General features: G+C 40.7%; 1 protein-coding gene across 1 annotated transcript; it reads left to right on the top strand.

Moving 5' to 3' along the window:
• The first annotated feature begins 21,969 nt into the window (after positions 1–21,969).
• LOC114434487 (Fc receptor-like A) lies at positions 21,970–24,050 on the top strand. Its single transcript, XM_028403777.1, has 6 exons — positions 21,970–22,082; positions 22,154–22,189; positions 22,379–22,639; positions 23,112–23,357; positions 23,433–23,618; positions 23,719–24,050. The coding sequence occupies exons 1-6, from the start codon at positions 22,052–22,054 to the stop codon at positions 23,829–23,831; spliced, it is 873 nt and encodes a 290-aa protein (XP_028259578.1). The 5' UTR covers positions 21,970–22,051; the 3' UTR covers positions 23,832–24,050.

The raw sequence follows: 24,050 nt of genomic DNA, 5'->3' as shown, positions 1-24,050 counted from the left end.
ACACTGCACTACACACTAAACACACTTCACCACACACTAGCTCTACACTCCAAACACGCTAAATGTCACAAATCTGTCCATTGTCAAAACTCGCTATCACTATCTGTCATTCGCAGGCTTTTCTCCCACAATCTTCCCTAAATACCACGTGGTGCCATAAACATTTTCCACTTTCTCTGAATTTGAGAAAGAACTAACACAGAGCAGAGAGGTTAAAGCACATGTGTCAAATTCAAGGCCCGCGGACCAAATCCAGCCCGCTTCCACGTTCTATCTGGTTCACACCTCGATGTCCAGAATATATAAGATCTGGTTTCACGTGTATACGTAGGCTATACTTATTTAATTGAAAATGTAAGATTTTCATATACATGTAAATTATTTAGCCTACTAACATTTCACAGAATAAAACCGCAGTCCTAATAATAGAAATAATATATTTTGTGCAACAATACCGGCAAACTTTGATTCATAAAAAATATTGTGTTTTAGTATTTATTCGCATTGATTTAAAAGCAGAACTCAGGTCCAATGTGGAAAATGTGTGTATGTGCGAAAATGTTAACCTTTCGCTGTAACTGCAAGACCTGAGCTAAAAAAGAGAAATGCTGACCTGTGTGATCATAGCGCTGTCATATCAAATAGTTTAAATCAGGGGTGTCTAAACTACGTTCGGATTGTCTATAGCCCGCGGCTTCTATTTTACAATTTAAAATAAATCTTAAAATAAATACTATTTTTGGCCCGGCAGCTAAACAGAGTAAATCGACAAAATCTTTGTGCAAATTTGTTTTTAACTCATTGTGTATGTTGTTTAACACAGGACAAAATAAGCACAACACCGGAGCATGTCAGAGTGAAAAGGAAGATCCTCACGGAATTCGAACCAGAAAACCAAAAGACGAAATAGCCACAGTCTATCACTACACCTTATCCTTATCACTGCACTATCAAGCCAAACCGGTTTTAAACACTCGAGCTTCACCACGGCGCAAAGAATGGCCCTTGTGCCTCGTAAACATCACAGCCTGGGGGCGTATTAAACAATACCCGCTTGAGATCCGCACTAAATGACTGCACGTATAATAACAGTCTATGTGACATTTCACTGAGTCTGCTGCTGCTCTTAAAGCCTGACAACCTATATGATCAGTGTCAATAACTTGCCTGTTGCTAAATTATCACAATCAGAGCCGTTGCTTGACACTATAGGGGCCCTAGGCGAGAAGGTAACACTGGGGCCCTACAGGCTACTAGATTCTATAGAAATGCCGCCCCAAACACAAAGACATGTACAGTGATGATTATAAGCAACCATTTAATAAAAATCATGTGGAACACACATATGAAAATATTATCTTAAGGAAACTGGAAAAAACTGTACAACACAATCAAAATATATCATAGAAATATGTACTCTCTGAAGACTGTCCACAGTGGTGGAAAGTAACTAAGTATTTGTACTTTGTTACTGTACTTAGGAAATTTTTCATGTATTTTTTATGTATCCCCCAAGTTAAAAAAAAAACAATCCTTGAGTCCAGTTGTCTCGATTTAAACTCTTGGAAATTAAAAGTAAGTACTTAAGACTTTGGTTAAGTAGGATCATTGATGTAGCACATCTACCTTTACTTGAGTATATATTTGCTGGGTAATTGTACTTTCACTTAAGTACTAAACATCAGTACTTCCTCCACCACTGACAACACAAGATATGATGACTAGTATTGTTATGAAGTTTGTCCACAGTGCAGGATCATCAGTGAGACCTGGACACCTTGGAACCTTCCTTTGTTACCAGGTCAGGTGCTGGAGGAGCAGAGGAAGGAGTGGAGGCTCTCAGGTGTTGGACTGCTGCTGGGACGTCCTCTGGAGTTTCCTCACAGGGCTCCACATGACCTGTGTGTTATAAGACCATAATGATCAGCCTGATAATTAACACTGTAAATAATCCAGACTATACCTTCATCTGTGGAGGTTGTGGCATCTTCATGAGGAGACACAGTCAGGTGTTTAAGCACAGCACCTGATGAAAAACAGAATTTTAAAAAGCCATAAAATAACAACTATATGACAATAATTAACTAGCTTGTCATTTACAGATAAACGCCTGAGCATTAATAAACACTAAATAGACTAAATATATACATTAGTTTTTCCTGCTGTGGTTTAGAGCTCATTAACTCTAACAGTAAGTTGTAACAGCAGCACTTAGCGTAATGCTAAAAAAGCTAAAGTAGCATTAGCATAGCAGCTACACACTGTTGCTGCATGAGCTAACAAGCTACTTTACAGCTTCATTTGTTTTTATATACATTTATGTTTTATATCACGTCATTATATTGACGTTTGTAACTCATTTAGCAGACGTTTGTACGCAGACAGAGCGACTCAGTGAACATTCAGGCTGCACAAAGCACTAAAAGTGTTTTGTGGTACAATGTGAAAAAAGACAAACAGTGGTGGAGTAAGATGAGGCTGAGCTGTGTTACAGACTCTTACCTATCTCCCGTTTCGCTTCTTCTTTCTTTCTTTCTTTGGCTGTCTTTCCTTGCAGCCTGCAGTGTGTGTGCTTCCTCCTTTATTTTGAACAGCCGCTCCTCTCTGCTTCCAGCAGCGCTGGCACAGGGCCCCGTGGGGGCGGGGGGGAGTCTGAATGTGTCAGTGACCGTCTGTACCTCTGATGCTCGGGCCCTAGGCAATTGCATGGTTTGCCGAACGTGTTGCGACGGCTCTGGTCCTTCCCCGTGCACCTGCACCTACGAGCGTTTTTCCTCCTCTGTGGAAGTTTTTCGTCTCTGATTTTTTGTAATAAAGACTCTTTCCTTGAGATCTGCGTTTGGATCCCCTCCTTAATCTCACATAACACTTATTTCATCAGTGTTTTAAATCAGCTGAGCTGAATCTGATGTGTTCAATACAGGTAAAGCGGACTGACTGATTAACTGACTCACAGTCATGTAGATGCACCACTCTGAGTAACCATGTGTGTGCCTGTGCTGGAGCTGGGTGTCATCACTGAACACTGTTTTGTAAAGGTATCAATAAATCCATCATTCAATCAATAAGCAAATCTTTATTTATATAACAAGATCATTAAGCTACAGCAAGATTAAGCAAATATTTACAATATAAATAAGTTGGTTAATAGCTCTAGTGATAAAATGAAGCCACACTGACAAACAAGGCTGATCAGTTCAAATTCACAGCATGATGTTGGCATTAGTTTGATCTAACGGTGTCCATCTTGTCTCTGAAATGGACTGCAGACTCTTCACTTATTGTTGGTGGACATGTCTGAGAAAAGCATGGTTGATTAGGTTAAGTCAAAGCTGGTAAACAGAACTTAAAGGGTTGTTATTATTTGTTTTTGTTGTTAATTTAAAAATGTGTTAGTCTGAAAGGTCTGATCACCGTAGTGAAGCCATTAAATTATTATTTTCTTCATTTATGTATGGACATGTTGGTTTTGTTGTTGAAGGTCAAACAAGCTGGAGTTTGCAGCCACTTCAGATCCAAAGTTATTTTAGTTGTTGGGATCTGAGTCTGAGAATGGATTTCCTCATGATACAGTATGCGATTATCAGATGTGATATAAACAACACAGCTCCCAGAATCCTCTGGCCCCTCAAACCCCCATTCAATGCTTCATTTCAGACCAGCTGCTGTACAGCTGCTTCATCAGGACAGACTGGAGGATGGTTTTTCTTCTTCTGGTGTCTTTTATACATCACAAAAACAACAACAGCAACAACAAAAACAACACCAACAACAACAACAAAAACAACAACTCCAGCTAGTCCAACATGTCTTCTTCCCTCACTGTCTCCACCTGTGAGACATACAGAGCAGAAAGAGCTGTTATCTTTCTGAAGAACTTCACTGCAGTCAGACACTGAACCAGAAACAGCTTCAGCAAATGGGCTATAGGGACAGCCAATATTTTGGGACCAAATAGTTCCTAGCATTTATTTTAATATAAAAAATATAAATGTATAAACACAATAGTATAATTTTAGTGGTCAGGTTTTTCCAACATGCCAGCATTGTGTATTCCAGAGCTAAAGCGACAGGGTTCTCCATGCTGCAGTTTCATTGGCTGAAACAGAGGGTCTGCAGGCTCACAGTCTCCTCACATGGACAGAAACAAAGGGAATCTACTGGTGACAAGTAGAAGAAATGACAAAGAGAGGTCTTTGGTTCGGTTCACATTGTTGAGGTTCTTTCTACTTTTAACACTGGAGACACCATAGTTCAGCACAAAATATTTAGCCGAATTATCCAACATTTACCATATTTAAGAATCAGTTCAGTGTTTCCCCTCCATTGTAGATTGTCAGTTTTATTCATATTTTTTGTATAGAAGTCAGTTAAGGTTACCTTTCTTATAGAACAGGTCTATACCTTGTTCTTTTGTTAAATTGCATGATGGTGTGTCATTCACAATTCACCGCTGCTTACTGTAACAAAGAAATGTTCTGCGTGCACACACACACACACACTCACCTACAGACAGATGGAACGTCACTGTGCGTGGTTCTCCTCCCTGGATTTTAAAGTTGTATGTTCCACTGTCAGCAGTCGTAACATTCTTCAGAATCAGAGACATGTTTCCATCCTTCTTCAGCTCCACCCGGCCCTTAAAAGATGGAAGCTGGCCATCAGTTTCACTCTGCCCATCCCGATAAAGCAGGACATATCCGTCCTCCTCCGTGCCTTGTTTGGTCACTGTAACAACTGTGATGTTTGCAGCTCCTAATGGCAGAGTGACATCCTGTCCAGGCTCAGCTGTCATATTAATCTGGGCTGAATGAGAGAAGTAGAAACAAAAAAGAGCAGGTTAGCTGTTGACACTATTGTCATTCATTGTCATATCATTAGTCCCACAATGGGACTAATAAGCCCAGTTTTTAAAAACAAAAAAAAATTGCATTCACGGTTGAATGAGCGTGCGGGGTTTTAGTAGGGCTCTGTCAGACAGCGATCATTTGTCTTCAGTCTGTCACATTCAGCGGACATGGACACGTCTCTGTGGTTGTTGTAGAGCTGGGAGCATGCTCCACGAGAACAAAGAACTTTCTCCTCGCTTCCGAGGTGGCCGTTTCGGCACGGAGTATTCAGACTTGTGTGTGCAGCTTCTTCAATCTTTCCTCTCCGTAACCACTGAAACCTGTCACTACACCGTTAGACTACGTGCTGACTCATTTGCATGCGGACGCTGATTGGATGTTTACTCAGGGTGTGTGCGCGCTGCAGCCTGTGAATACACTCAGTGGACGGACAGACACGCTAATAAAAAGTGCCCCTTCTTGTTTTTCAGCTACAGATGATCATTTTGTCAACGCGTAATATATTAAATTTGTGAGTATATTAACATGTGCTTTCTCAACGTGTAAAAATTTGATTTGAGGGGGTAAGACATTTATTTGAGGGGGCACTGCCCCCTCTTGCCTCTGCCTAGAACCGGCCTCGGCTGTGATATTAATCTGGGCTGAATGAGAGAAGAAGAAACTGTTGACACTATTGTTCATTCATCAGTATGTTTGCTTTGCATTCACGGTTGAATGAGCGTGCAGTAAGCAATTTCCAGATACAGTTTGATAAAATGAGGTTTAAAAAAAGTCTTTTTTTTACTATGGATTCTATGGATACTATACACAAAGTCTTATACGTGAAAAGCCCTGTACTAATGTGCCGTTATAACCTAAATATGTTCAAGTTTTTACATGACTGTTGAGCTTTGCAGCTTCACCAGCGTTGAACTCGGATAATAACCTGACGGAGGCAATGATTTTCTTTCTGTCGACTTGACACTAAAACACGCGTCTCATCAATCATGGCGCTTCCTTCTCTTACTCTCTCTCTCTCTCTCTGGGGCAGATAAAATAGGCATGATCCAAAACAAAATGCAGTGAAACTATGCCTTTTACAGACTTGCACCTCACTGGTTGAAACAAAACACCGCACTGTAGAAAAGCAACAGCACCACTACTTTACAGCTGAGTACACATACCTGTAAGCAAAAGAATGTCTCTTATTAATGACAAATAAGTTTCCCATTTTATCTGAGACTTGGAATGACAATAAATGCTTCACCGGTATAATGACAGCGGTGTGAGCACAGAATAAGCCTGACATGACAGAGGCAAAGTAACTAAATGATGTGAAATCTTCACTCACCTGGAGCCTCAGAACAAACCAGCGGAAGGAAAATGAGCGCTAACCAGTAAAGTGACGAAGAAGTTAGAGCGGACCAGCTCATCTTTACGGTCCTTAACATGAGGAGCGGACAGTAGGTCTACAACCAGAAGGAGTCTTGTTTAGAAAACAACGTGTCCTTGTTGGTAAGCTTCGGAACCGCTGAAACAAATGTGTAGAGCCGACGATCCTTGCAGTAAATGAATGACCCGGCAGAGAGAGCCGGGGAGAGGAGAGAGGCGGAGACACACAGGGAAACACAGGGAGAGGTCCTCCTGTCACAGATGAACAAACAAAACACAGATGCACAGACAGATTAAGAGAGCACAGGCATGTGTTGTTATATGAGGTAGCCTGCAGCCGTTTGTCCAAAGGGTCAAACCTATCATTACTAGTAGCTGTTCACAAAATCCACGGTTCGGTTTGTGTCACGCTTCACGCTACATTGTTGAGGTTCTTTCTAGTTCAGTTTTATTTCATATTTTCTGTATAGACCCCCCCCCACACACACACACACAAACTGAAACTCGTGAGATGACAAAATGCTTCGACACTGGCAGCAAATGGCACATGACTGACAGAAGCGGAGAGCTCCGTACAGGATGTCAAATGCGTGTGTGTGTGTGGCTCAGTAGCGTAATCAAACACTGCTTATTTGAGCTTTTAATGTTTACATCGCTGCTATGACCATGCCTGTGTGTTCTTTACAACATCTCGAGTTTGCTGTGTAAGACGATCGTTTGTTTTTGAGGATACAGAAGTGTTCGCTGTGAAAAACGCTGCTTTATGTTCGTTTATTTCGCTTTTAAATAGTGTCACCTGTCCATGTTGTGACTGTCACGGGTTAACATGTGCGTGTTTCTTTCTTTGTGTCTTTCAGGTTAGATCCCACCGGAAGCAAGATGCTTAACTGTATTTCTTTAACAAGTCTATTCAGTTTAAGAATATAAAATAACAGATGTATTTGATTTGAGTGTGTTTGCTTTAGTAACAAGTGATTTTGAATTACTGTAATGGATTTAAACAAGAAATAATCATTTTAATTGTATTATTATAATTATTTTATAATAATTAATTATATATATTTTTGTAGATTTTCATAAGACTTTATTCTAAAGGAAAAACCAATTGGATTTGGTTCAATTTTATATGATGGAACTGGAATCCTAAAGGACTTTTTGCCAACAGGCAAGACAGCTGGGGGCCCATGAGGGCTGAGTCGACTGACAAATGAAGGTGGTGAGAAACCGGAGCACACTCCCCTGCAGCCTCACTACAAACCAGATCGACAAAGATTGCAAACAAATAAAGTGACGCAATAGTTATGGCGGACTGTGACGTCCCCAGCTCGTCTAGGGGAAAGGGGACGTGAACATGAACCAGACTTGAGACAAGGTAAGACTGAAGTGTTTCTTTACTTGTTGATTGATCTTGTATTAACAATGTGTTTTCAATAGTGAAACTGAAAGGGAACAGGAACCCTGCCAACAGTCAACATTATACACAATATAAAAACAAGACTCACAATACTAGTAAATAAAACACAAGGCTAACGAAAGAACACGCTCTTACAGCTCACAGGGGGTAACAAGGGCCTGACTAACAACTAGCCGGTCAAACGAAAACGTTTCAGTATTTCTTAAGGGTGAATTTAACTTTACACTCACGATTTGTAATGAATAATTTAAATCACAATCAATGAAAGTTGCAACAACAAGGTTTCTCACACAACAAACAACACATGCTACTACTCCACAAGTCTCTCCCGTCTGACTGTAGCTGGCGCTGCTCTTTTCAGCCGGCTCCCAGGGATACGAGACTGTCCTGGAGGCGGACTGATGACGCGCTTTTCTCTTTTTCTCACGCGCATGTCCATGGATGAACCCTAATACAATATAAGTACATTTCATTTGTATGCAGTGGCGCGGAGAAAACTTTAAAACAGCATGACAATAAATATAATTTATATAAACGTCTTTGTTGTTTCTGTCCCATTGTGTTTGTCATGTCTGGGCTGTGCGATGAAGAGACAGATCATTCCAGTCATTTTATAATTACGTCATTATTTTATCTTCAATGTGTATTGGCCAGTTCAGATTTGTCTGTTTGACGCGATGGCGATTCGGCCCATCATGCGCGCACTAGGCCACGGAAAAAGCAGCGTCTCAAAAGAATCCACAAACACCGGAGGACTATAATGAAAGTCCTGATTGTGTCCTGTATCCACACTGGCTGCAGTCCGTTAGGCCTACTGGTTTATGTGACTCCTGTCGCCTTGCAGCCATTTGATGTGATTTATGCGATTCAAAAATGATTTTGTCTGTAAAAACATTTAAAGAATAATTATTCGTTCATGCATTTAAATGAATCAGACTAGTCTGAATCTATACTATATAGGCTACAATCGAATTCTATAAACTCTATATCGACCGTTTACCCTACGGTTAAGTTATTGTTACTGTTACATGTTACTAGAATTGCCTCTTTTTTATTTAATGAGTTTGTATTTTTTGACAACAGTATCAGGTAAAAAATAGGGCTAATGAGGTCACAGTGAGGACTCACTCCTACAGATCTATGAAGAAAACGGATACGCCACACCAGCTGAGAGTAGGACTAGTTAAAATGACACGTTCAAAATTCTGTTCAACACGTTCAAATGTTCAAAGGTTTGTTCATCGCATTTACACTTGCTCTTACTTTACTTAAGCTTTGTAACCATAGACCATAGGCAAAGCTATTGGTAGCCAAATACAGTCGATTAGCTGAGTGGGAATCAGCATGCCTTACAGGCTATTTGGTCCAGTGAACAAATGAGAAGGAGAATGATAATTACTATTCGAGCTTTTATCTTTATGGTTACGAAGCATAATATGCCACACTTAAACAGACATTCTTCAAACTGCATGTTGATCTGCGTAGTACGCTGATTGAGCCTCTAGCTGTGTTTTTGAATCTGCCGTGCAGAATTAACTCGCCTGTTTTTCCCTTCAGGAGACCACCTACCCGGTGAGACCCAGCAACCCGTCCTCCCCCGTGCACCTGCACCTACGAGCGTTTTTCCTCCTCTGTGGAAGTTTTTCGTTGTCTCTGATTTTTTGTAATAAAGACTCTTACCTTGAGATCTGCGTTTGGATCCCCTCCTTAATCTCACATAACACTTATTTTATCAGTGTTTTAAATCAGCTGAGCTGAATCTGATGTGTTCAATACAGGTAAAGCGGACTGACTGATTAACTGACTCACAGTCATGTAGATGCACCACTCTGAGTAACCATGTGTGTGCCTGTGCCACTGAACACTGTTTTGTAAAGGTATCAATAAATCCATCATTCAATCAATAAGCAAATCTTTATTTATATAACATAATAAGATCATTAAGCTACAGCAAGATTAAGCAAATATTTACAATATAAATAAGTTGGTTAATAGCTCTAGTGATAAAATGAAGCCACACTGACAAACAAGGCTGATCAGTTCAAATTCACAGCATGATGTTGGCATTAGTTTGATCTAACAGTGTCCATCTTATCTCTGAAATGGACTGCAGACTCTTCACTTATTGTTGGTGGGCATGTCTGAGAAAAGCACGGTTGATTAGGTTAAGTCAAAGGTGGTAAACAGAACTTAAAGTGTTGTTATTTGTTTTTGTTATTAATTTAAAAATGTGTTAGTCTGAAAGGTCTGATCACCGTAGTGAAGCCATTAAATTATTATTTTCTTCATTTATGTATGGACATGTTGGTTTTGTTGTTGTTTTGGGTCCACTTTGTCCAGTTAAAGTTAAAGACTCAAACTGTCCACCACAAAACACAGGAAGAAGGTCAAACAAGCTGGAGTTTGCAGCCACTTCAGATCCAAAGTTATTTTAGTTGTTGGGATCTGAGTCTGAGAATGGATTTCCTCATGACACAGTATGCGATTATCAGATGTGATATAAACAACACAGCTCCCAGAATCCTCTGGCCCCTCAAACCCCCATTCAATGCTTCATTTCAGACCAGCTGCTGTACAGCTGCTTCATCAGGACAGACTGGAGGATGGTTTTTCTTCTTCTGGTGTCTTTTATACCTCACAAAACCAACAACAAAAACAACAACAACAACAAAAACAACAACTCCACCTGTGAGACATACAGAGCAGAAAGAGCTGTTATCTCTCTGAAGAACATCACTGCAGTCAGACATCATCTGCTGCACACACAGAACCAGGAAGCAGCTTCAGCTCTGATCCACACACACACTCACCTGCTGGATCTACAGACAGCCTGACAGTGCTGAAGAGATCTGGAACTCTCTCCCTGTGTTGTTCAGTTCAGTTGTTACATTCTGCAGGATCAGAGACGTGTCTCCATCCTCCTTCCATCCTTCTTCAGCTCCACCCGACCTCTAAAAGACTGAAGCTGGTGATCATTTTCAAAGTGCTCATCCCGATAAAGCAGGACATATGTTTCTGACTCAAAGCCATCTTTGGTCCACTTCACAACTGCAAAGTTGCTAAGGTATGTAGCAGCACATGGCAGAGTGACGGTCTGTCCAGGTTCAGCTGTGATGCTCCATTCTGAATGAGGAAAGAAAGAACACAGAGCAGAGAGGTTAAACTAAGAGGGTTCAACTCCACAGCAGCCAATCAGACATGCAGGCCCGGCCTGGCACGTCCCAAGTGCCCAGAGGGTTTGTATGATAAAAGCGGTTTTAATGACATGTAGAGGCAGAAAAAGGAGGAACAAAAAGAGACACTTTATGGCTGTAACTTTGTTTTGACAAGATAGGTGAAAACTAAACTAAAAGCATAAACCATGTGTGTGAGAGACATTTACAGTCTGGCTTCAGTAATTCAGACAGTTTAAATCATAAAATGTAGCCTACAAAGACAAAAGTTAGTTATGCACATAACACTGAGTCTCTGATGAACACAAGGTGAGTTAAGTAAGCTACAGTAACAACTACAGGATAACTTTGAGTTTTTTTTGATCCACGTACAGTAGAATTGTTTGTTTTTTTATTTTCAGTATGCCAAGAGGGAGAAAGAGGGTCCCCCTCCATACTGTTGCAAGACAAATTTACAGTGCTCATCAAAAATAAGTACACCCCACTACATTTGTCAGAAAACCTTTAGTTTCCTTTCAGAATCAGCATTTTCTATGAGATACTGTACTGTACCCACAAATGTGGGCCATTGATGTAAACAAGATTTGTTCATTTGCACACACAAAAAGTGATTTTCCTAACAAATTCATTCAAGCCCATGTTGCAAAAATGAGTAAGACTTAAGACAAATTTCTAATTAACAGGCATTGAACTACAGGTGAGTCTAATGATTCATTTAAGAGGTGTCCAGCAGACAGGTGACCATAAAAGGGCATTGCCTAAGACTTAGAATATGTATGAAATATTTATTTAGGGACAGTTACAACACACATGCATAGATTAAAACTAAACAAATGTGATGATAAAAAGGTGAATCTGAGTCAGGATTGGAAAGTGGTATTGTGAAATATGAAACATGTGTTATAGGCTATTCTGTAATGTGTGTATTTCATATTGTTTTTTGATGGATACACAATATTTGCCAAATAAACTGAAGAATATATTATTTATTATGAGTTACAAAGAGCAGGCTACACACTTTTAAACAAAGGCCACTGACACAAAACAGCCCCACAGCCAATATGTATATTTTCACACAGAGCATTTGATATGTAAGGCTAAACTGAGACATCACACAATAATATGAGAAAAAAAATATAAATAAAAAACACCAAGGAAAGTTGTTTACCTGCAACACAGATGATTACAAGATATGATAATATATGATTTATAACACACACAAAATACTTACAGTAGTACATATGTTCCATGCCATCTTTGATTTTTATTCTTGTCTGCACCAAAAAGAATCAAATACCAGTGTTGAGCAGAAGCTTATTGGCTGCATGAAAGCTACATTCACACAAATAATGAAGCTTAAAAAGCAAAAAGAATTTGTTTTTAAATTAAAGATTACAGAATATTTTTCTACTGGTTGAGATAATATGGTAATTTTGAGAATAAGAACAAGACACAGGCAGAGACCAGGTGTTCAGCACTCTGCAGTGAGTGCTTCATTTCAGACCTGCTGCAGTTGAAATGCTTCATCAGGGGAATGAGGAGGAGGAGGACGGTGGTATCTTTTATAGATCCAAAAAAACGACAACAATCACAGCTACAACAACAATCCCAGCTCCAGCTCCAACAGCACACTGTCCAGCAGTCAAACCTGTGAGACACACAGAGCAGAAAGAGCTGTTATCTCTCTGATGAACTTCACTGCAGTCAGACACTGAACCAGAAACAGCTTCAGCAAATGGGCTATAGGGACAGCCAATATTTTGGGACCAAATAGTTCCTACGCGCTGACAATCTCCCTCCTTTGTCCCTTGTTAATGCAGATGAAGATTTCTCTGAGAATAAACCTGCTGTTAACCTGACCAGCTCCACGAGACTCTTTCATTTAGCCAGAAGACATCTCACACAGGCCACACATCCTGAAATTCAAACATGTTTTTGACTGTGACTGAGGCCAAGTCTGGTCTGTTCCCCATTTTGCCAACTAGTGCAGACTGGAGCAGACCTAACAGGAACTCATGTGTCACACATGAGTTCCTGTTAGGTCTGCTCCAGAAGCACAAGTGTGACTATATGGTGTTATCTTTTCATTGTGTCAACACCTTAGTTAAACAGTTCGGTTTTTTACTGTGCAAACCACAAACATGTTTAACAAACCATTTTTATAACTTAGAATGCTTATGCAAATTGTAAATTTCAAAAAATATGTACAAGTGTAGCAAAAAACAAAATTATTTACAACTATTTATTTACTATTTATTGTAGTTATTACATTCTTACTGTTGCATTGCTAAAATAAAAATATGATATACGGCATGTCGGTGAAGCCCTACTGTATATTATATCAGTTTGAATCTTTGAAATCTGCACATAAGGCCTACTCATCTAGACAAATCTATAATTATCATCTCATCCATCCATCAATCTTCTCAACCTAATGTCATCTAATCAAAGCTGCTAATAAATAGTAATTAGTAAATAGCAATTCTTTAATTAACACTGAAATATAATGTATTTGTAACATGTTGCAACCTTCACCGACCCGAAATGCACATTGTGAAAAATGTACTTTCTGTACCTAATGATCTTTGAATGTTTTTGACTAATAACAGAGAGATGTAAGTTTACTGTATAAAAATTGTCTGTTCCAAACCATCCCTGAGTAAAATAGTCAAATGCAAAAAGTGCAGTGAGTGTCCCCAAACTCCCCTAAATTACCTGCAGACTGGGTTATTTCATTACTGCTGTTATACTGTATATATATTGTATTTAACCTGTTGTATTTATTGTTCTTTACATGCTGCTACATGCTACTCCCTACATGGATTCATAAAGTAAATGTTAATATTGCCATACTAATGCTATACTAAAACGGCCATTGAGCATCCATCCATCCGTCTTCTGAACCCGCTTTGTCCTGTAGTACAGGGTCACAGGAGGCTGGATCCCAGCTACGGATGAGAGGCGGGGTACACCCTGGACGGGTCGCCAGTCCATAGGGCAACAGAAAGAAACATTCACACACTCACACCTACAGGTAAAGAACGTGGGAGGAAGCCGGAAAACCTACGCAGCCACATGGAGGACGCACATACTCCATACAGACAGAATCCAGAATCAAACCTTGCTGTGAGGCGACAGTGCCCTGATCACTGAATATGTAAATTGAAATATATTTTCAAGAAACAAGTCAATCATATAAAAGAAATGGAGAATCTAAACTGTATGTCATACAGAATAAAAGATCCAACAAGTTTTATTCCACTGTATGTGACAGCGTCTCTGTTGAAGACAAAGCACGGTCTTTTGGGTCCACCTAGTGGTACAAAAAGCAGTATGGCAATGACTTCTACAAGAACAAGAACTAATAACTTTACCTGGAATAGACTATAAAATAAACATATATAAATATGTACGTATCCAAAATGTCAACAAAATACCACCACTACAACAAGGAGGCGTGTTGGTCGAACGACGTTAACACATATATAGCACTTCATAATCTCGGCGGTGCTGGTTAATTTGAGGTGATGAAGAAACTTCGACTCACCTGAAGAATCGGGACAAACCAGCGCAAAGACAGACGCAAATAAGTAGACTGACAAAAATGTTCTGGACATTTTACTTGCAGCCTAGTCTTTTCTAACTCTGTGCCGTCACACTGTGGGCTGTCACACCCCGGCCTCTCTCTCTCTGTCTCAGTTAGGAGAGTGGGAGAGAGAGAGAGAGAGAGAGAGAGAGAGAGTCATGTGACTGAAACATGGAATCTAGAGGAAAAACCTTTGCTCGATGTTGTTTTTATTGACAACATGTACTGATCCTTTGCTCGATGTGTCCTTACAGTGCTGCTTTGTTTTTATGCTGTTCTTATGTTGACTTGTGAGCCGTGGACCACAGCAAATTATATGTATGTGTGTGTGTGTGTGTGAGCGGTTATTTGGAATGTATTTTACTAACTATAGCCTAGGTATATATGTATTGCTGCTTGGAATCCGACTGAAGGTAAATTCATTGACCCCACATGACCCCATTCAGAACAGTGTGAGAAGGGAAGGTGACTCACCTACAGACTCCGAACAAACCAGCAGACAAAGAGCACGGTCCAGCAAAGTGAGGTGAGCGCTGTTAACAGCTCCCATTTCTCGTCCCGTAGTTTCGATAAGGTCAAATGAGAAAAAAACAGAATGGAACATCGAATTATATTTCGAAAAAACAGCTTCGTGAAAAATAACCATGGCGTCCACCGCAGTTCAGACTGGAGTGCGGAAGTAGAGGCGTCCTTCCTGATAAGGCGGTTCCAGTCAAACCTAGATTTTTTTTTGTGTTTCATAACGAATTTGTTTCCTTCACTAAAGCCCTTAAAATAATGAAAGGAAAATATGCAATAAAACTTTTTAATTTGATTGACAGATATGATTTGCTAAATAAGCCCTAGCAACCTCTTTATTTTATGTATTTATTTCTTTTACTCTCAGTTTTAGTGTTTTTTGCACTTTACAATCCTGGAAGAGAAGCCTACATTATAATTGTATTGTTTTCATCCCTACAGCAGGCGGTTCCTGCAGAAACAGAGGAACAAAAAGATAAAGAGATACTTTATGGCTGTAACTTTGTTTTGACATGAGACGATAGGTGAAAACTAAACTAAAAACATAATAACACATAATAACACACATAGTAAAACCATAAACCGTGTGTGAGAGACATTTACATTCTGGCTTCAGTAATTCAGACAGTTTAAATCATAACATGTAGCCTCCAAAGACAAAAATGAGTTATGCACATAACACTGAGTGTCTGATGAACACAAGGTGAGTCATGTGTAATGGTCCGTTTTTGACTACTTTTAATTTTATCTTTATATTTCAGCTTAGAAGTGGTTCACCTTGCTTTGTTTAGTGTCATTCTTTTCAGTACAACCCCACAAGTGTGACTATGGTGTTATTTTTTCATTTTGACATACTGTGTTAACACACTGGACCTAAAATCACACAAAAATATCAAATCCGAGTGGGAAAAAGTTAGATTTTTTACTGTGCAAACCACAAACATGTTTAACAAACCATTTTTATAACTTAGAATGCTTATGCAAATTGAACATTTCAAAAAAATATGTACGAATGTAGCAAAAAACTAAATTATTTACAACTATTTACCCTTGAATGCAGTAAATGCCTCAGGCGTTTTTTGTACAGCTATTTATATACAGTACATTCAGGTGTCACACAAATTATTTTTTATTTTTATTTGTGCCACTTCAAAAAGCAGTTCCTGTCCACCACAACACAGAGGGGCACATCACAGCCTGACACTGATGACTAAATCACACTGCACTACACACTAAACACACTTCACCACACACTAGCTCTACACTCCAAACACGCTAAATGTCACAAATCTGTCCATTGTCAAAACTCGCTATCACTGTCTGTCATTCGCCGGCTTTTCTCCCACAATCTTCCCTAAATACCACGTGGTGCCATAAACATTTTCCACTTTCTCTGAATTTGAGAAAGAACTAACACAGAGCAGAGAGGTTAAAGCACATGTGTCAAATTCAAGGCCCGCGGACCAAATCCAGCCCGCTTCCACGTTCTATCTGGTTCACACCTCGATGTCCAGAATATATAAGATCTGGTTTCACGTGTATACGTAGGCTATACTTATTTAATTGAAAATGTAAGATTTTCATATACATGTAAATTATTTAGCCTACTAACATTTCACAGAATAAAACCGCAGTCCTAATAATAGAAATAATATATTTTGTGCAACAATACCGGCAAACTTTGATTCATAAAAAATATTGTGTTTTAGTATTTATTCGCATTGATTTAAAAGCAGAACTCAGGTCCAATGTGGAAAATGTGTGTATGTGCGAAAATGTTAACCTTTCGCTGTAACTGCAAGACCTGAGCTAAAAAAGAGAAATGCTGACCTGTGTGATCATAGCGCTGTCATATCAAATAGTTTAAATCAGGGGTGTCTAAACTACGTTCGGATTGTCTATAGCCCGCGGCTTCTATTTTACAATTTAAAATAAATACTATTTTGGCCCGGCAGCTAAACAGAGTAAATCGACAAAATCTTTGTGCAAATTTGTTTTTAACTCATTGTGTATGTTGTTTAACACAGGACAAAATAAGCACAACACCGGAGCATGTCAGAGTGAAAAGGAAGATCCTCACGGAATTCGAACCAGAAAACCAAAAGACGAAATAGCCACAGTCTATCACTACACCTTATCCTTATCACTGCACTATCAAGCCAAACCGGTTTTAAAACACTCGAGCTTCACCACGGCGCAAAGAATGGCCCTTGTGCCTCGTAAACATCACAGCCTGGGGGTGTATTAAACAATACCCGCTTGAGATCCGCACTAAATGACTGCACGTATAATAACAGTCTATGCGACATTTCACTGAGTCTGCTGCTGCTCTTAAAGCCTGACAGCCTATATGATCAGTGTCAATAACTTGCCTGTTGCTAAATTATCACAATCAGAGCCGTTGCTTGACACTATAGGGGCCCTAGGCGAGAAGGTAACACTGGGTTCTATAGAAATGCCGCCCCAAACACAAAGACATGTACAGTGATGATTATAAGCAACCTTTTTATTTAAATAATGTGGAACACAAAAATATGAAAATATTATCTTAAGGAAACATAAAAAAAACTGTACAACACAATCAAAATATATCATAGAAATATGTACTCTCTGAAGACTGTCCACAGTGGTGGAAAGTAACTAAGTATTTGTACTTTGTTACTGTACTTAGGAAATTTTTCATGTATTTTTTATGTATCCCCCAAGTTAAAAAAAAACAATCCTTTAAATCGTCCAGTTGTCTCGATTTAAACTCTTGGAAATTAAAAGTAAGTACTTAAGACTTTGGTTAAGGATCATTGATGTAGCACATCTACCTTTACTTGAGTATATATTTTGCTGGGTAATTGTACTTAAGTACTAAACATCAGTACTTCCTCCACCACTGACAACACAAGATATGATGAGTATTGTTATTATTAAGTTTGTCCACAGTGCAGGATCATCAGTGAGACCTGGACACCTTGGAACCGTCCTCTGTTACCAGGTCAGGTGCTGGAGGAGCAGAGGAAGGAGTGGAGGCTCTCAGGTGTTGGACTGCTGCTGGGACGTCCTCTGGAGTTTCCTCACAGGGCTCCACATGACCTGTGTGTTATACGACCATAATGATCAGCCTGATAATTAACACTGTAACACAGCTTCATTTACGTTTTTATATACATTTACGTTTTATATCACGTCATTATATTGACGTTTGTAACTTATTTAGCAGACGTTTGTACGCAGACAGAGCGACTCAGTGAACATTCAGGCTGCACAAAGCACTAAAAGTGTTTTGTGATACAATGTGAAAAAAGACAAACAGTGGTGGAGTAAGATGAGGCTGAGCTGTGTTACAGACTCTTACCTATCTCCCGTTTCGTTTCGTTTCGTCTCTTCTTCCTTCTTCTTTCTTTCTTTCTTTTGCCGTCTTTCCTTGCAGCCTGCAGTGTGTGTGCTTCCTCCTTTATATTGAACAGCCGCTCCTCTCTGCTTCCAGCAGCTGGCACAGGGCCCCGTGGGGGCGGGGCGAGGGGGGAGTCTGAATGTGTCAATGCGCCAAAACAGCTGTAGTTGAATGGTGGCGCTAACTGACCGTCTGTATTAGGGCCCCTCTCATGCTCGGGGCCCTAGTCAATTGCCTGGTTTGCCTACCGTGTTGCGACGGCTCTGTGCATAAGAGTGTATATAAACATGACGGCTGTATTTCCGAAAGAAAAATAATAATGAAAATATCACCTACTATGACTACTCACAAAAGTCATGTTGACTTATGATGATGATGTCTTGGCCTTAGATAACCATCAACTGCTAACAGTGTATTCTTTCCCAGCTCTCCCTTGTTAAAAAATCCCAGATAAAGAATGTCATTTACCTGTGCATACCTTGACTGTTTGCACAGGTCGTTCGTGACATGAATAAACTGCAGGCACGCACCTCCATGCCTGCAGCTGCTCCCTGCTGTTGTCAGGCAAACATAAAGTTGTGTCTCTTTTAAAGATAACAGGCTGTTTTTTGCAACTGAAGCCAGAAATGTAGCACCAACGATAAGATAAGTATCGTAAAGTGTTACAGTTAAGAAACTTTAGGCCCTAAAAGCCGTGCTGGTAAAATAACATGAAGTGATTCATAGGCTATTTGATAATCTTTCGCAACACACGACACACACGGCAGAGATGACACAGGTGATGCCTCCTGAGTGATGCACGCCCATGGGGGCACACCTCGCTGTATTTAAGGACATGACAGAGCAGGTGTCTTTTTCAGCAGATGAGCAGCTTCACACTGAGCTCTTTTTGGTCTCCTTTCCTCGTGTTAAGGGTCAGAAGGATGACGCCTGCATCACTTTACTGGATTGTGGGCCTGCTGGTTTGTTCCGAGGCTGTAGGTGAGTAAAAGTTTTCATTGTTTATAACTGCTGCTGGGTTGTCACTGGGCATCATGTGTACACTTCATGTTAGAACAGGTTTTATTTCTCTGGTCTTATAGTGACAGTATTTTCCTTACTGAATTGGGTTGTTAGCGGTGTTCAAAGCCAGCCTGGAGAAGTGGATTGCACTTTGTCAGGCCTATATCTTCAGACCTGTCCAACTTGTGAGTCCCACCTGAAGACTAAGCTTCTGCTGGTATAGCACTGAGGCACGTTACATTACTTAACATTTATCTGGATGGTCTCATCCTCAAAAACATTTAATATAAAAGTAAGTTTAAGTTTACAAAACTAAAAGGTAGTCTTATGAATAAAAGTAACACTAAAATATATAAAGCACAGCAGATAGGCTATAGATCATGTAATGTTTTCTCTTTTTTATTATTTGTTTGTTTTATTTGTATTTTTTAAAGCACTCTACTCCTGTCCACTTTACAACCACAGTCTCCTATTTCCCTTTGCAAAAACTTTCACTTAAAATGGACGCATTGCAGTGTCTGTGTCCTGCTAGAGCTGGAGTGGAAATTAAGTAAGCTGGCTTTGTAGAAACTGCAGGCGGGGCTTTAGTAGGGCTCTGTCAGACAGCGGTCATTTGTCTTCAGTCTGTCACATTCAGCAGACATGGACACATCTCTGTGCTTGTTGTAGAGCTGGGAGCATGCTCCACGAGAACAAAGAACTTTCTCCTCGCTCCCGAGGTGGCAAGAACAAGAACAAAGTTCTTCAAGCTTCTTCAAGGTCTTTCCTCTCCGTAACCACACTGAAACCTGACACTACACCGTTAGACTACGTGCTGACTTATGTGCTCGTGTGTGCGCTGCAGCCTGTGAATACACACAGCGGACAGACAGACACGAGGGAACGCTAATAAAAAGTGCCCTAATAATAATTTTGTCAATACGTAATATATTAATTTTGTGAGTATATTAACATGTGCTTTCTCAACTTCTAAAAATGTGTTTTTGAGGGGGCAAGACATTTATTTGAGGGGGCACTGCCTCCTCTTGCCCCTGCCTAGAACCGGCCTCACCACACAGACTCAGTTCTGTCCTCTCCTGACTGATTGGCTGCTGTTGATGTAAGTTAACCCTTTAACCTCTGCTCTCTGTTCCTTCTTCTCTCATTTAGTCCAGAAAACCATCACAGCTAAGCCTGGACAGACTGTCACTCTGCCATGTCGAGTTACAAGTAACAACATCACAGGTGTAGCATGGACCATAGATGGCTTAAAGAGAGGCAATGTCCTGTATTACTGGGAAAACCAGTTTCAAGATGATTCCCAGTTCCCTCATTTTAGGGGCAGGGCACAGCTGAAAGAGGGATGGGAGGAGGATGGAGACATGTCTCTGATTCTGAAGAATGTGACGACTGCTGACAGTGGAACATACAAGTGTGAAGTCGTCCAGGAAGGAAAAAAAGCTACTGACCTCATCTGCACCATCACACTGTCTGTAGATCCAGCAGGTGAGTGTGTGTGTGGATCAGAGCTGAAGCTGCTTCCTGGTTCTGTGTGTGTGTGCAGCAGATGATGTCTGACTGCAGTGATGTTCTTCAGAGAGATAACAGCTCTTTCTGCTCTGTATGTCTCACAGGTTTGACTATTGGACAGTGTGCTGCCATAGCTGTGATTGCTGTAGCTTTCATTGTTATTGTCACTTGTATCTATAAAAGATGCCAAAAGAAGAAAAGCCTCGACCTGCCTCCTCATTCCCCTGATGAAGCATTTGAACTGCAGCCGCTCCAGAATGAAGCACTTGGTGATTTTCAGCAGCAGACAAACCTGAGTGTCCTGTAGCTCCACGCACTGATGATGAAGACAGCAGCAGCACACACGTCTCACAGCCATGAATCCTTTTCAGGTGTCTTGTCTTCCTCTCCCTCGTGTGCTTCCTACTCCCGATGATTACCTGCTCCTCCCTAATGTGTCTCACCTGCATCTCATTGTCTCTCCCTCCCTGGTGTACTTGGTCTACGGCTGTGTTCGAAATCACTCACTCACTCCCCAATGTAGCACACCATATAGTGAACTCATTGTCAAAGCATTTTTGGACATTTCGGACAAGTTCTTTAAATAAATTTTCTTAATTTGATACAGTGTGTGGTCTTCAGCTTTGTCCATCCTATGAGCCACATTGTAAACACTCTCTAAAAAATCTCTCTGCCCTATAAGCACACTTTATGTGTTACTCACATTGCAATTTAAACATTGTTATTTAAGCATTTGTACTATGAAATCAGTTGAATATTTTTATGTTAACATTGACATATTTATTTAAAAATAACACACAAGTGTGCAGATATCCCATAACTGCTTGTTGCTGTCACACAGATAAAACACAGACACTGTGAGATCTGTTGTTTTCACCTCAGTCCACAGGAAGTAGGTAGAAGGTGACAACAATGCTGCAGCTGTTTGCTGCTTCATTTATTTTACTTGGAAACACCTTAAGAGTCGTTTGTACTGTGAGTGAAGACATTATACAGCTGCTGCTGTTGTGCTCATTGACTTGTTGTTGTTGAGTCTTTTCTTTATATTGTGGTTCATTTTGAAACTTAATGTCTCTGTTTCACTGCCCCCACACCACACACACACACACACACACACTCACACACACACTGTGGTCAGTGGAGAGGAAATGAACCCAGTCATGTGAGAGTCAGGAAGAGTGAGGGCTTCACCTGATGTGACAGTGAACATATCACAGTGTGGATGTGACATCAAGCAGCAGGATGGAGGACACATGGATACTGTGGCTGCTCTGTAAGTAAACTGCACATGTTGCTGTGTTGTTCAGTGTGGAGCCTGAAACTAACAGTGACATTTCTCTTTAGTTCAGACGTCACTGCTGTGCTGCACAACAAACCAAGGTCAGTGAACGCCTCGTGTGGCAGTTTAAACTCAGGCTGAGGGTCTGATGTGGATCTTTAATCTCTGCTTCTAACATTCACCTGTTTGTTGCTTTTACAAAGACAAACATGATGATTGTGGATCAGCTGTTTGAGCCTGTAGGGAACAGTCATGCAGTTCTTCAGTCAATTCTCTCATCTTCCTCACAGCTCGTCTGATGCCGACTTTCAACAGCTCTCAGATGTTTGAAGGAGACTCTATGTCTCTGAGATGTGAGGAGGACGACAGCTCTGGAGGATGGACCGTGAGGAGAAAGACAAGGATACAACAGTCTCAGTGTGGACATGGGTGGGGAATATCTGCTGGGTCTTCCTGTAAGATCGGCTTCGTCTTCCCGTGGGACAGCGGTGTGTACTGGTGTGAGTCCAGAGAGGGACAGACCAGTAACAGCATCAACCTGACTGTCTCTGGTAAGATTATTAAAAATCCACTGTCAAACTTCTTCATCTCCATGTTGATGTTAATGTGCTGCACACACCTGCTAAAATATATAACAGCTTATACATCATCATACTGTAACTGACTGACTGTGAGGCTGAAGGTTTGCTCCTCTAATCTAGATCAAAATGGTGAAATATTCTCACAGACTAGCTGCTGTGACAGAAGACAGAGGCCAGTAAGACAGACAGATAGTCATATCATCACTTTACTTTTACTATATCATCACTTTTTTAACCAAAGTGTTGCTGAAAAATAATGCACCTCTGTCATGATGTTTGTTATTACAGTTTATCTTGAATATAACATGATTATATTCCAGAAAAAGGACTTTAATCAGAAGATTGCACATATAAACAGAGTCAGAATCAGAGGTTGATGTAGTCAGTGATGATGAGGCTGTGTGTGTCTGGATGAAGTGATGTAGTGTGTCTCTGTGTTGAGATGGACCAGTGATCCTGCAGAGTCCCGTCCTCCCTGTGATGGAGGGAGATGACGTCTCTCTGAGCTGTAGAACCAAGACCGCTGCCTCCAACCTCCCAGCTGCTTTCTATAAAGATGGTTCCCTCCTCAGTGCTCAGCCTACAGGTCACATGACCATCCAGCATGTTTCCAGCTCTGATGAAGGCCTCTACAAGTGTGACATCAGAGGTCATGGAGAGTCTCCGCCCAGCTGGATCAGTGTCACAGGTGTGGAGCTTCTCCCTCATGTCACCACTCATTTCATCCATATGTTAACCTGAGCAGGTGGAATTCTCTCTACAGGTCGACCCACAACTGTGCCCACTTCTACAACCACACCCACCCCTACAACCACACCCATCTCCACTGCCTCCCCTCCGCCTCAGCCTTCTTCTCTGGTGTTCAGCCTGGTCTGTCACCTGGTGGTGTTGTGTCCGTACCTCTGCTCCACCTTCCTCATGGTGTCTTTGTATCGACACAGATCCACAGGTAACACTGATCAATCACTGACCTTTCAATCAATCAATCAATCAATAAACTAATGATTGACATGTAAACACTTTTTCTTTCTGACCTGCTCTGACTATAGGAAAAGGCCTTCCCGTCTCCACGGTGATGACCCCACCCACCCTCACTGAGCAGGGATTGGATGAAGAGTGTGATGACATCATCTGTGCTGTCACCAAGGAGCATCAGTTCTGAGTGTGAAACCTTTAGGTCCAGTGGGTTGGCTCTGAATGCTGATGATGTGTGAAGTAGGTGGTCAGTGAAAATCAAACTCTGAGCGTAACCACCTACACCCCAGCTTCCTTACAGTCTTCCTGTTTCCTCCTGTTTCCCTGTGTTTGATTGGCTGCTCCGCCCTAATTGTTTCCACCTGTGTCTCGTTACCCTCACCTTGTGTGTTTAGTCTGTGTTCAG

The sequence above is a fragment of the Parambassis ranga genome, chromosome 4 (assembly GCF_900634625.1).
Source record: "Parambassis ranga chromosome 4, fParRan2.1, whole genome shotgun sequence".
NCBI lineage: Eukaryota > Metazoa > Chordata > Actinopteri > Ambassidae > Parambassis > Parambassis ranga.
Note: the sequence above shows the minus strand (reverse complement) of the source record. Positions and strands in the feature narration are given on the sequence as shown.

Bases quoted from the DNA above. Each gene is read 5' to 3' on its own strand.
- LOC114434487 (XM_028403777.1), top strand. From the start codon at position 22,052: ATGGAGGACACATGGATACTGTGGCTGCTCT. The intron at 22,640-23,111 runs GTAAGATTATTA...CTCTGTGTTGAG, and splicing joins CATCAACCTGACTGTCTCTG to ATGGACCAGTGATCCTGCAG. The intron at 23,619-23,718 runs GTAACACTGATC...CTCTGACTATAG, and splicing joins GTATCGACACAGATCCACAG to GAAAAGGCCTTCCCGTCTCC.